At 37.1% G+C, this 18,575-nt stretch overlaps 1 protein-coding gene across 5 annotated transcripts in view; it reads right to left on the reverse strand.

Moving 5' to 3' along the window:
* Nucleotides 1-18,575, reverse strand: part of LOC121376453 (multiple PDZ domain protein-like) — a 305,209-nt gene that overhangs the window by 119,927 nt on the left and 166,707 nt on the right. For all 5 annotated transcript variants that reach the window (XR_005958447.1, XM_041504328.1, XM_041504327.1 and 2 more), the window contains exons 12-14: nt 6,359-6,532; nt 5,400-5,774; nt 3,495-3,734 (exon numbers count right to left, since the gene is read on the reverse strand). Coding sequence is in view for 4 of the 5 variants with exons in the window: in XM_041504328.1 (XP_041360262.1) it covers nt 3,495-3,734; nt 5,400-5,774; nt 6,359-6,532 (789 nt within the window). In the remaining variant the exon portion in view is untranslated. The remainder of the gene's footprint in view (nt 1-3,494; nt 3,735-5,399; nt 5,775-6,358; nt 6,533-18,575) is intronic.

Below are 18,575 nucleotides of genomic sequence, written 5' to 3' on the forward strand. Positions count from 1 at the left end.
TCGGTGTCAATGCAATTTACTACCCATAATATATATACTGTATATGTATATGTGCATTTAAAAAAAAATAACAAACGCTAGATGTGGTTTTAAAATAATTATTCATGAATAAACAGACACATTTATAAATATTTGTCATACATTTATCACAGAAAGAAATACACAAATTATGTATTTAAAATGTCAGTAATGTCTGATAATGGTTCATTCACTGTCGTCGGTTGGTATGTCGGTTGTCCTGTAGCCTCCAAATTCGGAAACCGAATCCTGTGATGAAATAATTTTCCAAATCGTTTCATCAATGTTGTCTTCATAATAATCGTCAATTTCCGTGTTTTCTTCAACATCGGCTTCCGCGGTTTCTCGTGCAGTTGCTGGTTCGCAGTTTGTCTTGTCGGCGTGTATTGGTAACAAGTGTTCTGCAAACAGTGCATTGTCTTCTGACCCGTCCATGGCGTTTGAAATTCCAGTCTTGAGGAAGCTGCGTACAACCATTGCTGTAGGGATCTGGTCCCATGTGTCCTTTATCCACTGGACGACAGTTGGAAGGGGTGCTCTGCGACGACTGCCGGTTTTGGTATAGCTGTGGTTTCCGTCCACCATCCACTCATTCCAGGCATTTCTTACGTTTGATTTGAACGGCTTGTTCAAACTGACATCTAATGGCTGCAATACTGATGTGCATCCACCCGGAATGACAGCCTGTCGAATCTGCATGTCCTTTAACTTCAGTTTGACGACATCTGTCAGATGGGCGCGGAACATATCCCAAACAAGAAGTGATCTGCAACGACGTAGGCCACCAGGTCTCATCATCCACACCTCTTTCAACCACTGGAGAACGAGAGACTCGTTCATCCATCCTTTCTCATGGACTGCAACCACAACACCCTTTGGGAATTTATCTTTCGGCATCGTCTTTCTTTTAAATATTACCATTGGCTTTAGTTTAGTGCCGTCAGCCATGCAAGCCAGAACCACCGTAAAGTGCTGTTTTTCGGCGCCGCAGGTCTTCACCTGAACTGTATGTGTTCCCTTTCAGTCTACAGTTCTATTCCCCGGCATGTCAAAGTTCGTGGGTGTCTCATCCATGTTTCCTATCTGTCCCAGATCAAAATCGAACTGTTTCCTTTCTTTTATTATGAAGCGGTGAAACGATTCGACTTTGCTGTCAACTTCTGCTAGTAATTTCTGGGCAATGTGTGTCTTTTGGCGAAGTACAAAGTTATTTCTTTCCATAAATCGTGAACACCATTTTCCGGATGCCTTGAATTTCGATGGAATTTCTAGGTCGTTCCTTGTCTTGCAGATATGCATGGCCCGCTGTCTTATCATCATTTGCGTTATGATGTAACCGCACTGACATTGTTCGCTGACCCATGGTGCTAGAGCTTCTTCAAGAGCCAGGTTTGGTGACACGGAATGCCGTTTAGCCTTTTTTGTCTTCGGCATATCAGCAATTGAGTCTTTGTCTTTCCTCCAGTTGCATACTTGTTTTTCATTGACGTCGAACTGTCGAGCGGCTTCGCAGTTGTTTTTCATTTCGGCAAACTCGATTACCCATAATTTAAAACAGGCATCGTATGTCGATCTTTTTCGTTTCGAGCTCGTAGTGCAGCGTTACAGCATCGAAGAGAATAGTTATGAAATACTGTACACCAGTATTTATATCATTTTCATATATTACTCTCAACTGATGTTTTGACTACTGTTAATGACATGAAACAATGCCGCCATTTTATGATTAGAGAGGCCACACACACAGCTTAATTAATCTTTCACATATATATACAGACATATCTTTCTTCTAATCTGTTGGTCATTATTACAAAAAAGACTTTAATGCCCACCACGAGGCCATAGTAATGTTCATTGTAATATAGCACCAGCATATTTACGATTGATTAGTAACAATGCATCCGTGCATTCAGGTAATTAGCATTATTAGTATGACGGCAAAATATCAGTTCAATGTATACATTTAATCCCTATTGCTCAGCCTCATCCCCCTCCCTCACCCACAAGAAATCTACAGTTCAGAGGTCACAGTAAAAAGTAATCAACGGCTTGGGAAATGATGGTTTGGAAACGTGGTTTAGTTAAACCGACAGTAACAATGTTAGGATTCTATTGATATCATTCCACTCCGGAAAATACTATTAACTAAAACTAAACTAAATAACTACCGGTAAATACAAACAACAAAAACATTTCAAGTACGAAAATAGCAATAAACACAAACACATACTTAGGCCAAATATTGATCGATGCTGTCCAGTACAGTGGAAGAATTTACATCGAACGAATAAATGGCGGACGAGACGTGAAAGAAACACCACGTGTTTTTACAAAAAAATTAACACACAATATAGAAAAAGAAAACTACCACTATGTGATGTTTTATTTATACATTTTTTTCCACACATGACTGCCATTTACGGGTAAGCTTTGAAGCATAAACGATCGGTCGTATCAAAAGTTGAAAATTGTAACCACATTAAACCAGTTTTCGTTCATCAGCTGTTCACGATTTTACGTATCGAATTCTAGACTCCCTGTATAAGCCGACCCCCCTTTTTAAGAAGGTATTTCTAGGCTTCAAAACTCGGCTTATACACAGCAATATACGGTAGAAATAATTTGTTATGAGAAAAACTACAAAACTGGACTACTTTAGAAAAAAACAAAAAAAACAAGAGAGAAACGAATCTTGAGCTAGATAATGTTTCTTGATGTAAAACAAAATTAAGCATTTTAATGTCATACCAAATGCTGAAAATAACGAACATACCTGTACACAGAAATCAACAGTTAATGAATAACACAAACACCAATGACACCATGTTCCAAACCAACCAACCTAAGGTTTTATCATTTTAGCATCTACATGTAATATCTCAACCATATTATTTCTATGTGAATGTTAATTTGTTAATTTAAAAAATTAATCTGTAAATGAATGTGTCCCACATGATAAACTGGATAGAATTCAGACTACATGGCAACCATGAATTACTTTTGCAAGTAAAGGGATACAACTCTGTCGGTCATACTGGGCATCTAACAATGATTAGGAAAAACATCTAACAAAGATATGGGGAAAACTACCATGGAAGAGATGGGTAGAATGACAACTCCCTCAGCCTTCACCCCATTCCAATCCCCCCCCCCCCCCAAAAAAAAACCCACCCCAAAACAACCCCAAAACAAACCCACACACAAAAAACCTACTAGCAATCCTTTTTTACTTCCATAATGGTACAGTATTAAAAGCACATCAGTTTAACGTCATTCTTAACACATGCTATTGCCAATTACTTCAGATGCAAAAGGATCAAGCAACACAAAAATAGACAAACCTTCAGCAAACTGTCAGGCTGAAACCAAACTTTTAAGTAAAAATAATAAATTTTTAACCCCCAAATTTTCTTCTGCTACAACCTGAAAAAAAGGACACTACTGAATTCCTATGACAGTCCAATCCTCCACCCTACCTGTGTTTCGTCCTTGAAGGAGTCAGTGAGTGGCAGTGGCTTGGCAACACCGATCCTGACGACGCCGCGCGGCGCTCCCTTCAACGCCTGCACCGCTTCATTGAGCGTGGCGTGCTCCACGTTGATGTCGTTCACAAATATCAGCCGGTCGCCTGGCACGAGGCGGCCATCTTGCTGGGCCACTCCTTTCGGCACCAGGCTTCGGATGACGATCACCGTCTCATTGGGGTTCACAGGGTCCTTCAAGTGAAAACAGTCACAGACTTACTGAATATATATATATATATATATATATATTATGTTGAGGCAGACCTGCACATAGAGAAATAAACTGGGAAGTGGGCAGGGTTTTAGAAAAAGAATCAGGGCACAGTATGTAGGGTCTTCTTCATGAAAAGGATAAGAAAACAATTATTACCCATTATCATATGGTTAAAAATATCTTGGTATATATCAAAGTAATACATTCCACTAGAACGCCGAGTGGGACGTAACACTTCAACGTCATCTACAATCTTAAAAGTCAACCAAACGAGTTGAGTGATATAAATTAAGATCGATTATGGGTAATAAATAGGATATTAAACTCGCTACCATTTCTTATCATGTTTATGTTCCTCATGACAATAGAAAATTATTACCCTCAGAACACAAACATGATAGGAAATAGAAGCTTGTTTAATACCCAATAATTATCTGGCTTGGGAGGCAAACAAAGGTTTGATATAGACACCCCCTCTGTTCAAAATGAGAACTCACCTACATGTATCCTTAGCTAACTGATCATTTTCATACAGATTGGTTATACAATTTGTTATCTGGCTTTTACTTAAATGGAAGCTGCATGCAAGCACAGCTAGGGACTTTCTTCAATAAAGTTAGCAAATTATTAAAATTCACGATCCCAGTAGGGAAAATTATCAATGCATATGCTTCAACATTTGTGATGCAACCTGTTTCTCTTGTGACACGTTTTCCTTGTAATAAAACATGATTCTTATTTTGTGGCACCAAAATTACTGAAGCATGCAATGCTTTACAATCAAAATAATCATTCCCAAATTAATTACAAACATGCTGACCTCAAAATAGGTCACCTCTAAACTACTGAAATGTTGTTTAATTACATTAACATAACTTGAAATGCATTTGTTAACCTTCTGACTAATGCAGGCGAGATATCTCGCCCGACGTCACGCCAATCGACATACTGTACACTGTATAGAGTACATTCCCCAATTCATATTTCCTGCCATTTTGCATATGACACTCATCGGAAGCGATTTATTAACAGGAAATGAAAGACAACTCAGCTTCCTCTGTCTATAGATTTATGTTTTTCAAGTATTTTCGCTTGACAACAATGGTGGCACATCGCGGTAATTTTCAGGGATCGATAGCTGATTGTGACAGCTAATTTGATAATAAATTTGATCGTTTTACCAACAACGAAAATCACTATATATTGGGATATGAATCGTAGTTCGTTTTTTACAAAAAAGTCTGGTCAGAAAGCCACTGTTATTGGGAATAATGGACATAAATACTGGACAGCTGTTTTAATCAACAATAACTGATCTAAAATATCATTAAAATTAGAAAAACCCATGAAAACAATACTTACTGATTCAAATATGAACTTTTTTATATGTATTTATAAAACATTTAAGTGAATATATGTGAATAAAAATTATAACGTACCCAATCAACGTGGTTTTTGTCAACAATGTAGTCTAAAGGTTAATAATGATAACTCTCCAGAGGCTGCTAATGACAGTACTGAACTAAAACAACTTCCTGTGCTCAGAAATAACAAAAATCCCTGTTGTCCCCAAATTAGTGAGATCTCAAGCCCTGACATGTGTCCTGACCTCAATCAGAGAAAACCTCAGACTAGCAACTGACCTGATAATCGAGAATACTGAATCCCAGACCCTGATCTCCCTTCTGCAGCTCGATGACAACCGGTTCCGAACTCCACATGGCCATCCCCGCCAGGGGTTCGAGTGAGCGCGACTTGGACTTGTTAAGCGCGTTCTGGATGACCGTGTGTTCCGTGGTGGACAGGGCCATCTCGGACTTGGCCTTGAAGAGCCGGTCAGCGGAGGGGTGCACCCCCATGTTTAACACTGAACTGGGGAACTGGGCATCTTGAGCTGCATAGATTTCTGAAGGCTGGACCTTTCTGTGAGCACACACGAGCCGGACGTGCTGCGGCAGTTCCTTCAAAATGTTCACCACCTCCACGTGGTTCAGTCCCAGCAGACGCTTGCCATTTACCTGGTGACAAAACAAAAACATTTATAAAATACATTCAATATACAGGAAAGGGATATTTATTGTATGCCTCAGCAGATTTTAAACCATGGCTATTTAAACTGTAAGGTGGATATTTCGACACTTAGTTGAGAACGAGGAAACCTGTCGCTGCCATACAAGCTACATGTGTACTCCTTCCAAAAAGCAGCATGGATTCATTTACATGCACCTTCCCCCCAAGACAAGATAGTAAATACCATGGCCTTTAAAATACTAATTATGGGGCAGAGGTTAAGACACAGACCCACCCCCAAATCAATCCTGCAGGCCAATTAAATGCTTTACCATTGGGATAAATTCTGCTCTTTAAAAAGAGTCAAACCTGTCCTAGCACCTACCTGAAATCCCACCAACCCATATAAAAGCATATATTTTGATTTTGTAAGGATTTTTTTCTCCAATTTTTCTTTTCTGTAAAAAGCATAAATTGGCATTAACCCCTAACAATTAAGAATATGGTTGGTATGCTCATGAAAGTGTTTATGATTGTGAAGAACCTCCCAGTGGTTATAAACTGTCTGACAGACAAGAGGAATCCACCTCACCTCGAGAAGCTCATCGCTACTGACGAGACGTCCATTGAGCCCGACGGGTCCGTCTGGGAGGATCGAGCGGATGTAGTGGTGAGGTCGCACCTCCACCCCATTCTCCACGTCCACTGTGCCCTCCAGGCTGATCCCCAGACCACCCCCTTCCTTAAACTTAGACAGCTGAGCAACCTGAAATATATGAGATGAATCAATGAGGCCGATTCCCAAACCAACATCTTCCTTAAACTTCGACAGCTGAGCAACCTGAAATATATGAGATGAATCAATGAGGATGATCCCAGACCACCCCCTTCCTTAAACTTAGACAGCTGAACAACCTGAAATATATGAGATGAATCAATGAGGCCAATTCTTAAACCACCACCTTCCTTAAACTTAGACAGCTGAGCAACCTGAAATATATGAGATGAATAAATGAAACTGATTCTTAAACTACCATCTTCCTTACACTTAGACAGCTGAGCAACCTGAAATATATGAGATGAATAAATGAAACTGATTCTTAAACTACCATCTTCCTTACACTTAGACAGCTAAGCAACCTGCAATAAACAAGATGAATCGATTAGACTGATTTGTAGACCACTGCCTTCCTGTTTAGCATCCCAGAATAAAAAATATTGGCTTTTGGGTGTCAAACAAAATTAAGTTTATGAAAATCTTTATGAAACACTGGAATCAATACAAAATATCTGTAGTTATAGTAAAGTTGGGTGTAAAGAACTATGCAAAATACAAATATTTATGGTAAATGAATATGTTAAGGCTAGAACCAGTCAAGTTGTTAGCAACGACAAAACCGAAGGAAGGAAGGAAATGGTTTATTTAACGACGCATTCAACACATTTTATTTACGATTATATGGCATCAGATATGTGATTAAGGACCACACAGATATTGAGGGAGAAAACCCGCTGTCGTCACTTCATGGGCTACCCTTTTCAATTAGCAGCAAGGAATCTTTTATATGCACCATCCCATAGACAAGATAGCACATACCACGACCGTTGATGTACCAGTCATGGTGCACTGGCTGGAGAGCGAGAAATAGCTCAATGGGCCCACTAATGGGGGGTCGATCCCAAACCGACCGCGCATTAAGCGAGCACTTTACCACTGGGCTACGTCTCGTCCTCGACAAAACCAATGAAGGTTCAAGCACAGCTATCCTGATCACTGTCTTCAACAAATGTTGGTTGTATCGATCGGGACAGTGTGATCACAACTATCCTGATCACTGCCTTCAACAAATGTTGGTTGTATCGATCGGGACAGAGTGATCACAACTATCCTGATCACTGCCTTCAACAAATGTTGGTTGTATCGATCAGGACAGAGTGATCACAACTATCCTGATCACTGCCTTCAACAAATGTTGGTTGTATCGATCAGGACAGAGTGATGTTTCCAAGATAACTGCGTTATGTGTTTGCCACAACGTCCCCCTAATCACAATGTTTTATGTATGTGTCCTTGTAGAAAAGATGCTTATGATTAGCAGCTGCAACGAATGTGCCAGCCTGAGTGGCTCTATACATACTCCCCATTAAAAAACCCCACCCAAACACAATTAAGTAATTTTTGACTGACAAGATACACACATATTTCTTTTTAATTGCAGCTGCAATGAGACAGATATATGTTCTTCTTTAATTTAGGGTACTAACAGTTTGGGCTCTTCTGGAAGAGACATGTTATATTAATTATTGATATTCTTAAAGTAAGCTGGTGACCCTTTGCTTGCCTTAAAGATAATATGTTTTTTTGGGGTGTTTTTTTTTTTTTTTTTTTTGGGGGGGGGGGGATATACAGGGCTCGAAACTCGCCAAAACATCTGGTAGCCCAAAAACAAATATCAATGGCCCAAACCTGCTACAGGTAGCCCAAACATGAAATATTCATATTTCAGGTTTTACGTGAAATTTTTAAGTAAGCATATGAAATGTGCTTCAATAAAATACTGATTTGAAGAACCACTTCTAGATAGCAAAGATACCAATATACATTATATTGAAATGAAAAATTAAAAGAAAACACTGACTTGATATTGTACTTCAGATTGTGATACAGTTATTTTCGATGAACCGGTCTGTCATATTGGGAACAGACTGGAAGAACAGCTAGCTAGGCAACAAATCACATGATTGCATTTACAGCTGCAATCAGTCAGTGACCGGTCCTTAAATGTTAAAAACTTACAATATTTTTGTTATCAGAGGTTCACATTTTTTTTAAATGAAAATTATATTTATCAACATTTATGTAACTAACAAAATCACCATTGATGAGGTTTTGTGACAGCACATCTAATGAGTACTCAACATTTTGTCATCGTGGTAAATCCTGTCTACAACATCAATGTTTATAATATAAATGAATGTTAGCAAATTACGGTAAGCTGATATGTTCAGTGTTGCGAACCGTTAGCAAGATTTTAATGTGGAATAAGTATATGCAATACAATAGTGCATGACATGATCAACATTATCAATGATGGCATTCTGAGCAGTTAAAATGGTCGGACAATCACAATCTGATACGAGATGACTGTTATGTATGTGTGGGGGTGGTTATGTTTTGTTGTAGTACGTACAGCTAGTGCATGACATGGCGAACATATCAATGATAAAATTCTGTGTCCTCAAAATGGCAGGGCAAACACAATATGATATGTCTTTTGTGTTTTCTGTTTGTTTTAGTTTTTCTGTAGTACAGGTAGTGTATATAACATGACAGACATTATCAATGATGACATTTTGTGTCATCAAAATGGTAGGGCAAACACTTATAGGATATTAAACAAGCTTCCATTTCGTATCATGTTTATGTCCCAAGTGAAATAATTTTAGTTATCACGAGCTTTAGAGAGTAACAATGAAAATTATTTCACGAGGGACATAAACATGATACAAAATGGTAGCTCATTTAATATCCTATTTATTACCCATAATCGATCTTAATTTATATCACTAAACTCGGTTGGTTGATGTTCCTGTAAGGTTGAAGTACTCCAAATGATAACAATCATGTGACGTCATGAAGTGTTACATCCCACTTGGCGTCCTAGTTGGACGTATCACTTTGATATGTACCAATACATATTTAACTAAATGGGTAATAAAATCTGATATGTCATGACTTGTGTTTTGCTTTTGTTTCTGTTGTGCTGTAGTACAGCTAGTGCATGACATGACGGATATTATCCATGATTGCATTTTGTGTCCTCAAAATGGCAGGGCAAACACAATCTGATATGAGATGACTGTTTTGTGTTTTGCTGTAGTGCATGACATGATGGACATTATCAATGATGGCATTCTGTGTCATCAAAATGGCAGGGCAAACGCAATCTGATATGAGATGATAAAACGACCAATTTTTACAATAATGTTATAACATTAGTGATTGTGGCTTATCAAATCACTTTGAGAAATTGATCTCCGTCTTGGGGTTGCACTGGGCATGCCGACAGAGCGAGCCCGGCCTGGACGGGACTTCAATGGCTTTGTGAAGACTCTTGTTGTCCATGTCAACACAGAGAACTAATAAGAGGAAATGGGAATATTCTCCATCGGATCAGACCCCGAGAAAGAATGACAGATTTATTGCTGAAACTATTCAGCAGACTTGTCCAAATAGAAACGTGTGACGATATGTCATGGCATTTCACTGTCGGGAGTAACTGCAATTCAAGAATCACACCAGAGCTATATTTCACAGCAAAATGGGGTTTTAGTTTCTCTGCCTATAGCAACATTAAAAAAAAACCAAAACCCATTAGTGTAAGCATACTAGTAATAGTCCAAAACTTCCGAGTTACTAGTAAGCATTGTTTGTTATGTCTTGGAGGTTTATGGGATCATCATGATAATTTTACTTTCATAGTGTGATGAACTGTAAGCATTATTTGATTTATTAAACCCTCAGCTTTCGAGGATGTTTTCTTTTCATTATCATTATTATTTTATTAATTATGTCAATAATGGCCCTTCACATCTATCAGCATGTCCATGTGTCAAGCCATATGCTGAGAGTGAGGGTTGTGGGGTGGTGGTAATGCCAGCATATACTTTTAAAGTGGAAAAACAAATGTTAATAAAAATACATGTATCCCATAAAATATTAATTTTTTAATGTACTAATCCTGGGGTCACAAAACAAGCAAGCTTGTGAAAATGTTAACAGCTGTGAATGACTCCTAACCATGATTGTTTTCATCTTGTTAGAAGTTCACTCTTGTAAAAACATTTTCTGCTGTGTGTGCTACATGCATGTAACCCCAAATGGTTTAGTGGATGTTGCTTGTTCACATTAAAAACATCAAATTGTTTATCCACATGGCTGATCTACATGATATAACCATTCTATTTATCAGCTCTGTGCTCAGCAACAGCAAGCGACACTGCCGGTTGTGATCTATTCAGGGTGATCTATTCTCTAGATCTATTCTCTATTTGGCTGGTTTCTAATATACTCATTTGGTTTAACATGAAGTGCAAAAAACAAGTCTAGCATATGTTTTTTCTGTCCCAGTCTAGCATATGTTTTTTCTGTCCCAGTCTAGCATATGTTTTTTCTGTCCCAGTCTAGCATATGTTTTTTCTGTCCCAGTCTAGCACATGTTTTTTCTGTCCCAGTCTAGCATATGTTTTTTCTGTCCCAGTCTAGCAAATGTTTTTCTGTCCCAGTCTAACACACGTTTTTCTGTGCCAGTTTAGCAAATATTTTTCTGTCCCAGTCTAACACACGTTTTTCTGTCCCAGTCTAACAAATGTTTTTCTGTCCCAGTCTAGCAAAAAAAATTCTGTCACAATCTATCTAACATTTTTCTGCCACAGTCTATCTAACATTTTTCTGTCCCAGTCTAGCAAACGTTTTTCTGTCACAGTCTAGCAAGTGTTTTTCTGTCACAGTCTAGCAAATGTTTTTCTGTCCCAGTCTAGCAAACATTTTTCTGTCCCAGTCTAGCAAGCATTTTTCTGTCCCAGTCTACCATATGTTTTTTCTGTCCCAGTCTAGCAAATGTTTTTTCTGTCCCAGTTTAGCAAATATTTTTCTGCCCCAGGCTAACACACGTTTTTCTGTCCCAGTCTAACAAATGTTTTTCTGTCCCAGTCTAGCAAAAAAAATTCTGTCCCAGTCTAGCAAACATTTTTCTGTCCCAGTCTATCTAACATTTTTCTGTCCCAGTCTAGCAAACGTTTTTCTGTCACAGTCTAGCAAGTGTTTTTCTGTCACAGTCTAGCAAGTGTTTTTCTGTCACAGTCTAGCAAATGTTTTTCTGTCCCAGTCTAGCAAACATTTTTCTGTCCCAGTCTAGCAAGCATTTTTCTGTTCCAGTCTACCAAATGTTTTTTCTGTCCCAGTCTAGCAAATATTTTTTCTGTCCCAGTTTAGCAAATATTTTTCTGTCCCAGTCTAACACACGTTTTTCTGTCCCAGTCTAACAAATGTTTTTCTGTCCCAATCGAGCAAAATAATTTCTGTCCCAGTCTAGCAAACATTTTTCTGTCCCAGTCTAGCAAACATTTTTCTGTCCCAGTCTAGCAAACATTTTTCTGTCCCAGTCTAGCAAACATTTTTCTGTCCCAGTCTAGCAAACATTTTCTGTCCCAGTCTAGCAAACATTTTTCTGTCCCAGTCTAGCAAGCATTTTTCTGTCCCAGTCTACCAAATGTTTTTTCTGTCCCAGTCTAACAAATGTTTTTCTGTCCCAGTCTAACAAATGTTTTTCTGTCCCAGTCTAGCAAAACAATTTCTGTCCCAGTCTGGCAAACATTTTTTTGTCCCAGTCTAGCAAATGTTTTTCTGTCCCAGTCTAGCAAACATTTTTCTGTCCCAGTCTAGCAAACGTTTTCTGTCCCAGTCTAGCAAACGTTTTTCTGTACCAGTCTAACAAACATTTTTCTGTCCCAGTCTAGCAAACATTTTCTGTCCCAGTCTAGCAAACATTTTTCTGTCCCAGTCTAGCAAACGTTTTCTGTCCCAGTCTAGCAAACATTTTTCTGTCCCAGTCTAGCAAACATTTTTCTGTCCCAGTCTACCAAATGTTTTTTCTGTCCCAGTCTAACAAATGTTTTTCTGTCCCAGTCTAACAAATGTTTTTCTGTCCCAGTCTAGCAAAACAATTTCTGTCCCAGTCTGGCAAACATTTTTTTGTCCCAGTCTAGCAAATGTTTTTCTGTCCCAGTCTAGCAAACATTTTTCTGTCCCAGTCTAGCAAACGTTTTCTGTCCCAGTCTAGCAAACGTTTTTCTGTCCCAGTCTAGCAAATGTTTTTCTGTCCCAGACTAGAAAACGTTTTTCTGTCCCAGTCTTGCAAATGTTGTTCTGTCCCAGTCATGATGAAAGCAGCCCTGGTTTCAGTTCACCAAACGCCAGAGCACTGAAAGGTTAATAGTTCTGTTGACATGTCAGCCATGGCTACCTTAATGTTCATAGAAAAACTAATGAACATTTGTTGCCATGGCTAACCCAATTAGCTGGCTGTAAACTGTAATATAGAGCAGGAATTTAATTATTGGTGCACACGCTGTAGCAGTTTGGAAAACTAGTATTTATGGATGAGCTCATTAAATCAGCAAGCTATATAATTAACTGTCTCATTAATACAAGAATATAGCAGGTCCCTAAAATTGTAATAATGGTTTTACACATCACATAGAACCAAGAAAAATGTCTGGTTTAAATGGGTATTCAGTTTAGAGAGTTCTATTTTGTAGTGATATTTAAAAATAAACCATGAAAATCATCAGATTTGGTTGAATTCCATTTTACCGAGTGTCCAGTTTTGCGAGGTTTCTCTGTATACATGTACTTTCTCTTAGAGAGAGCATATACTGGCTGTACTTTATTAACACTAGTTGTGGAGCCCTGGTAATGTCCATGACACGTGGTGGTGTCAGTTAGTTAACTATGTACTAACTGAACCAAACATCAGTACAACAAGAACAAGAGGTTCAATATAGTACATGTCTATAGTCATAGCTACATAACCTTTGAGTCCCTATGCATGGACTTTAACACATCATTCTGCATGCATCCTTATAATTCTTTGCAAGGTATAAAAAGACATATCTGTGATAGTATATATAGATTTCAGTGTTTTTTTGTGTTTTTTACTATGCAGTTTTTGGAATTATAGTTTAATAATTTGTTTTGCTTTATAACTGTTTTAATAATAATTTTAAATTTAAATTTAAATTAAAATTTTTATTTTTATTTTTATTTATCATGCTGCGGTGCTATTAAACATTCATTCATTCATTCATTTCCTTGCAATGTCTATACTAGAGTTCATAAGGGGAAATAAGCTTGAGTTTTGTAAAGACAACACACTCCTTTAATTACAGAGTCTTATTTATGGGTTCCAATAGAAATGACAAGTTGTTTACTTTGTTGTTGCAATGATTACTCCATTGTCATGGCCAGGCACATCAGATAATCATCTGAAGGACTTAACAACAGAGTATAATTCTTATTAACACAGACAGTTAAATGATGTGGTGTACTAAACTACTGAATATATGGCTCAGCTGGGTCAGGATGATATACAATATATTCTTGATGATGTTCCTGTATTTTCATTTTGTTTATTCTTACACATAACTGCATGTACCGTATATAGTTGTTTGTCAAGCTTTGTTATGAATTTTAATAACAAAGCTATTATAAATGTACTTTGGAGTAAGTTCTGCATAACAAACACTCCCCCATCTACGCCTCAAAAAATGCCACCCCAAACCCAAATCAAATACATGTACAAAATGCACACAGAATCACACACACATTTAAAAAAAGAAAAAAGAACCCTAAAAAAACTAACAAAACCCCTCAAAAACCCAACCCCACACCTAAAAAACCCCAACCAAAAGCCCCTTCCCCAACAACAACAACTACATGTACTAACAAACCAGGCGGACAAACTCCAAGATTTATAATTTTTAGTTTTTTTCTTCTATTTTCAAATTCAAGAATAAAATAAAGATTAGTTGTTCTTTACAATTAAACATTCTTCACTACTGGGTTGGTCATAGGGTGGGTGTGCAACTGGCTTTATTTAAAAAGACTGTTCCAAAATGATACAAATCGTGGTCACATTTAGCTAAAAATGATTACTGTAAATTGTGATTACAAATATCTAAAAATTATTACTGTAAATTGTGGTCACAAATATCTAAAAATTATTACTGTAAATTGTGGTCACAAATAGCCAAAAATTATTACTGTAAATTGTTGTCACAAATAGCTAAAAATTATTACTGTAAATTGTGGTCACAAATAGCCAAAAATTATTACTATTCACATTTCACAAAAAAATCCCATATCTACTAGTTTCTTCTATATTTCATCTTTCAATGATATCTGAATGTGTCATAGCAACAAATAATGCACGTAATGCAATAAACAGTAATTGTGCTAACTATATACATGCATTTTCACTTAAAGCCATAACTTGACATTAAATAAACACTGATGGGAGACGAAAACAGCGAAGGGAAAAAACCCAAGGAATTCTATCGACCAACATTAAATACTGTATGCATGCCAACAAAAGCAAATGTACTGATTCCGTAATAACCGAAGGCAGTCAAGCATAACGACTACAAATTAATTCATCAAAGTGTAATGTGCATGTATTACCAGTGCAGATGCAATGGCCACATTGGTAGTAGTTCTAGATAACGGGAATACTTGGTAATAAAATATTACAATTCCTGTAACTTATTTCAATCTGTACACCGAATATTAAACAGATTTAATGCACACACCATGGGACTCTAAAAACTGCTAGAATGAACGAAGGAAATGTTTTATTTAATGATGCACTCAACACATTTTATTTACGGTTATATGGTTAAGGACCACAGATATTGAGAGACGAAACCCGCTGTCGCCACTTCATGGGCTACTCTTTTCAATTAGCAGCAAGGAATTTTTTATATGCGCCATCCGACAGACAGGATAACACATACCACAGCCTTTGTTACGTGGTGCACTGGTTGGAGTGAAAAATCTGCTAGAATGATGTCTGTATGTACATGTAGACCAGCATATTAAACTAACAGATTTAATGCACCACAGATGTCTGAAAAATATTACAATCATAGTTTTGTTTTCATTTGTGCATTGAATTTAGGATATCATATACATGATTGTAACAGGTTGCAAAATAAAATGTTTTTTTTGTGTATGTTTTTGGAAGTTTGTATTTTTGAAGTGTATTATTGTTAGACTTTTGAATATAAATTTGGTTTAGTTAGGAATAGTGCATCAGTACAAGAGATTGCAATTTTTTGCAGATTCAGGTTTCAAAATGCTGCCACAACCGTGACAAAATTATCCTTCTTATCTACTCTAGGCTCACACCAGCCGATCACCAAATCGCCATGGGCTAATAAAAATATCATCTGGCAAACAAAATATTTCCCATATCGTCAATCTGGCGAAAATGAAATCTAACATAGATAAAGAAACTCAAGTCAATTTTACTACAAACCCGACCAACTTGACTTGTTTTTAAAAATTAATCACTTTTTTCCAATTTTATTTTTCACACACATGGTCATGTTTACAGTGAGTTCAGGTCCGACTTCAACCACGCATTCGTGTTGTTAGCTGTTACTGAACATAGTCCTTACACCTTATTAATTGAAGACATTTTTTTCTGGGTTTTTACACAATTTTCGGAAACATTTTCTCGAGAACAGGTGTGCAACGATAATTCAAGTTTCAATTTCATGAAGTTGGTGTCAATTCAATTTATCACCCAAGATGTAATCATTACGTTTAACCTGACTGCTTTCGCTGTTTGTACAATCAGTCAAATAAAATAATTTAAAAAAAAAAAAAAAAAAAAAAAAAAATCTTAGAAAAAAAGAGAAAAAAGAAGAAGAAAGAAATGTTTTATTTAACGACGCACTCAACACATTTTATTTACAGTTATATGACGTCAGACATATGGTTAAGGACCACACAGACTTTGAGAAGAAACCCGCTGTCGCCACTACATGGGTTACTCTTTCCGATTAGCAGCAAGGGATCTTTTATTTGCGTTTCCCACAGGCAGGATAGCACAAACCATGGCCTTTGTTGAACCAGTTATGGATCACTGGTCGGTGTAAGTGGTTTACCCATTGAGCCTTGCGGAGCACCCATTCAGGGTTTGGAGTCGGTATCTGGATTAAAAATCCCATGCCTCGACTGGGATCCGGACCCAGTACTTACCAGCCTGTAGACCGATGGCCTAACCATGACGCCACCGAGGCCGGTATAAAAAGAAGAATGAACAACTAATATTAATAATGTCTAGGTAAGTGCGAATGAAAATAACAAAAGTTAGTGGTCACAAAAATAGTAAACACCGTTTCTGATCTTCAGGTTACTAAATTTTGGAATGGTTGTGTTCAAAGATTGCAAATACGATAAAAGTGTATGTTTTCATTCAGCAAATTAAAATTGAATTTTATTATTTATGAATGCATGGCAAGCTAAATATTACACTGACAGGGTATCTGTATGATGATCTATAGTAAGTATAGTGTTGCAACGATAAACCGGTTCCGCGATGTTGCATCCATGGTACAGTTTTGCGTATCGCAATTTTAATAACATTATTGTTTCCTTGTATTTTATTTGATGGGAAATGTGCATACAAAAAAAAAAGAGAAGAAAAAAACCCAACTGCCCTCCTCCCTCCCCCCCCCCCCCCCCCCCCCCCCCCCCCCCAGCATTTTATTAATTAGAGATGACACAAAATGGCACCCGGCAAATAATTACATGTTGTTTGTCCTAGAAGATCTTATCGAAGTCGATATAGGTGACCCATCTTTTATGTGTAATCCATGTCACTGTAATGGTGGGTTTTTTTTACGATTTCTGTCTGGACAGAATGTGGGGAAAATCTGCCGGTAATAAAAGGTAGCAGAATAATTTATTGTAGTTAAAAATGTGGTTCGGACTTAGAGCCAGTAGAGGTCAAATTCATCCAATCAGCGATAATGTTATTAACAGTTTAGTCTCAACGGGTGCTAGCTCAAGCTGTCAAATTCATCCAATCAGCGATAATGTTATTAACAGTTTAGTCTCAACGGGTGCTAGCTCAAGCTGTCAAATGCACCAACAGTGTCATTTGTTATTAATTTTCTGGACACTGTAGTGAATACTCGAACTTTATATACATATACAGGAGTTAAACAACGTATCCCTTTTATTCCTTTTTTATGTATTCCATTATGTTAAATATACATGATTTTTTGTTTTTTAATTTAAAATTCGCTGATGTGATCAAAACGGGTTTTGTTTTGTTTTTGTTCTTTCACGTTTTGGTGTTTATTGTTCCGTGTTCATAATTCAAGATAAAAACATACAAACACCACCATGATGGTTATTATTATTTTATTTTTTTACACTACATGTATTTGGCAAGTATCACCTATTAAATGTTAGTTTATACATACAGGTATATTATTCTTTTTAATTTGTTTTATTATTCCTTTCTTTCCACCACCCCCACCACCCCTTTTTACAGGGTGTAGTGATGACATGTGGGACCGACTCACAATTTTATTTCCTCTAGCTGGTACCATCAGAAAATATATCAATATAATAGCACAGAAAAAAACATGGACTCAATTAATAATTTAGCATGACAACTGAAACTAATATTTAGTTCATATGAAAAGTATATACCTTCTGCTTTCATAATTAAGAAACAAACATAAAAATAAATTTAAATAAGATAATGGAACTGTATTCATAGGCGTATGAGCTCCCATTTTTGTAAGGGGGTTGGGTGTGGGTATCTTGTATGCATATTAAAAAAAACCCAAAACATTCAACCAATTTTAGTTGCACTGACTTTCTGTGATTCCCCCAAATAATTCCTTGTTATTTAAGCCTGGAAAATGACATTTGTAACTTTAATTTCCTTTTAAATAATAGTATTCAGTATTTGTTGTGATCATTCTGTCTAAAACATTTGAAATTTGGCTCCAAAAAAAAGTTGAACTTTTAGCCAAATTGGCTAATTTTAAAAAAAGCTAGAGTGAGCCCAGCTACTTGTATCTCATTTGCCAGGAAATATGCATTAAACAAATCTTATACATTCCTTGTTTTATACATCTATTCTGTCCTAGTACAGTGAAAGGCAGTAACTAAAAGTCCAGTACAAAATAAGCTACGGTAATAAAGTTGTGCATGTACCTATATG

The sequence above is a fragment of the Gigantopelta aegis genome, chromosome 6 (genome assembly GCF_016097555.1).
Source record: "Gigantopelta aegis isolate Gae_Host chromosome 6, Gae_host_genome, whole genome shotgun sequence".
In the NCBI taxonomy this organism is placed as follows: domain Eukaryota; kingdom Metazoa; phylum Mollusca; class Gastropoda; order Neomphalida; family Peltospiridae; genus Gigantopelta; species Gigantopelta aegis.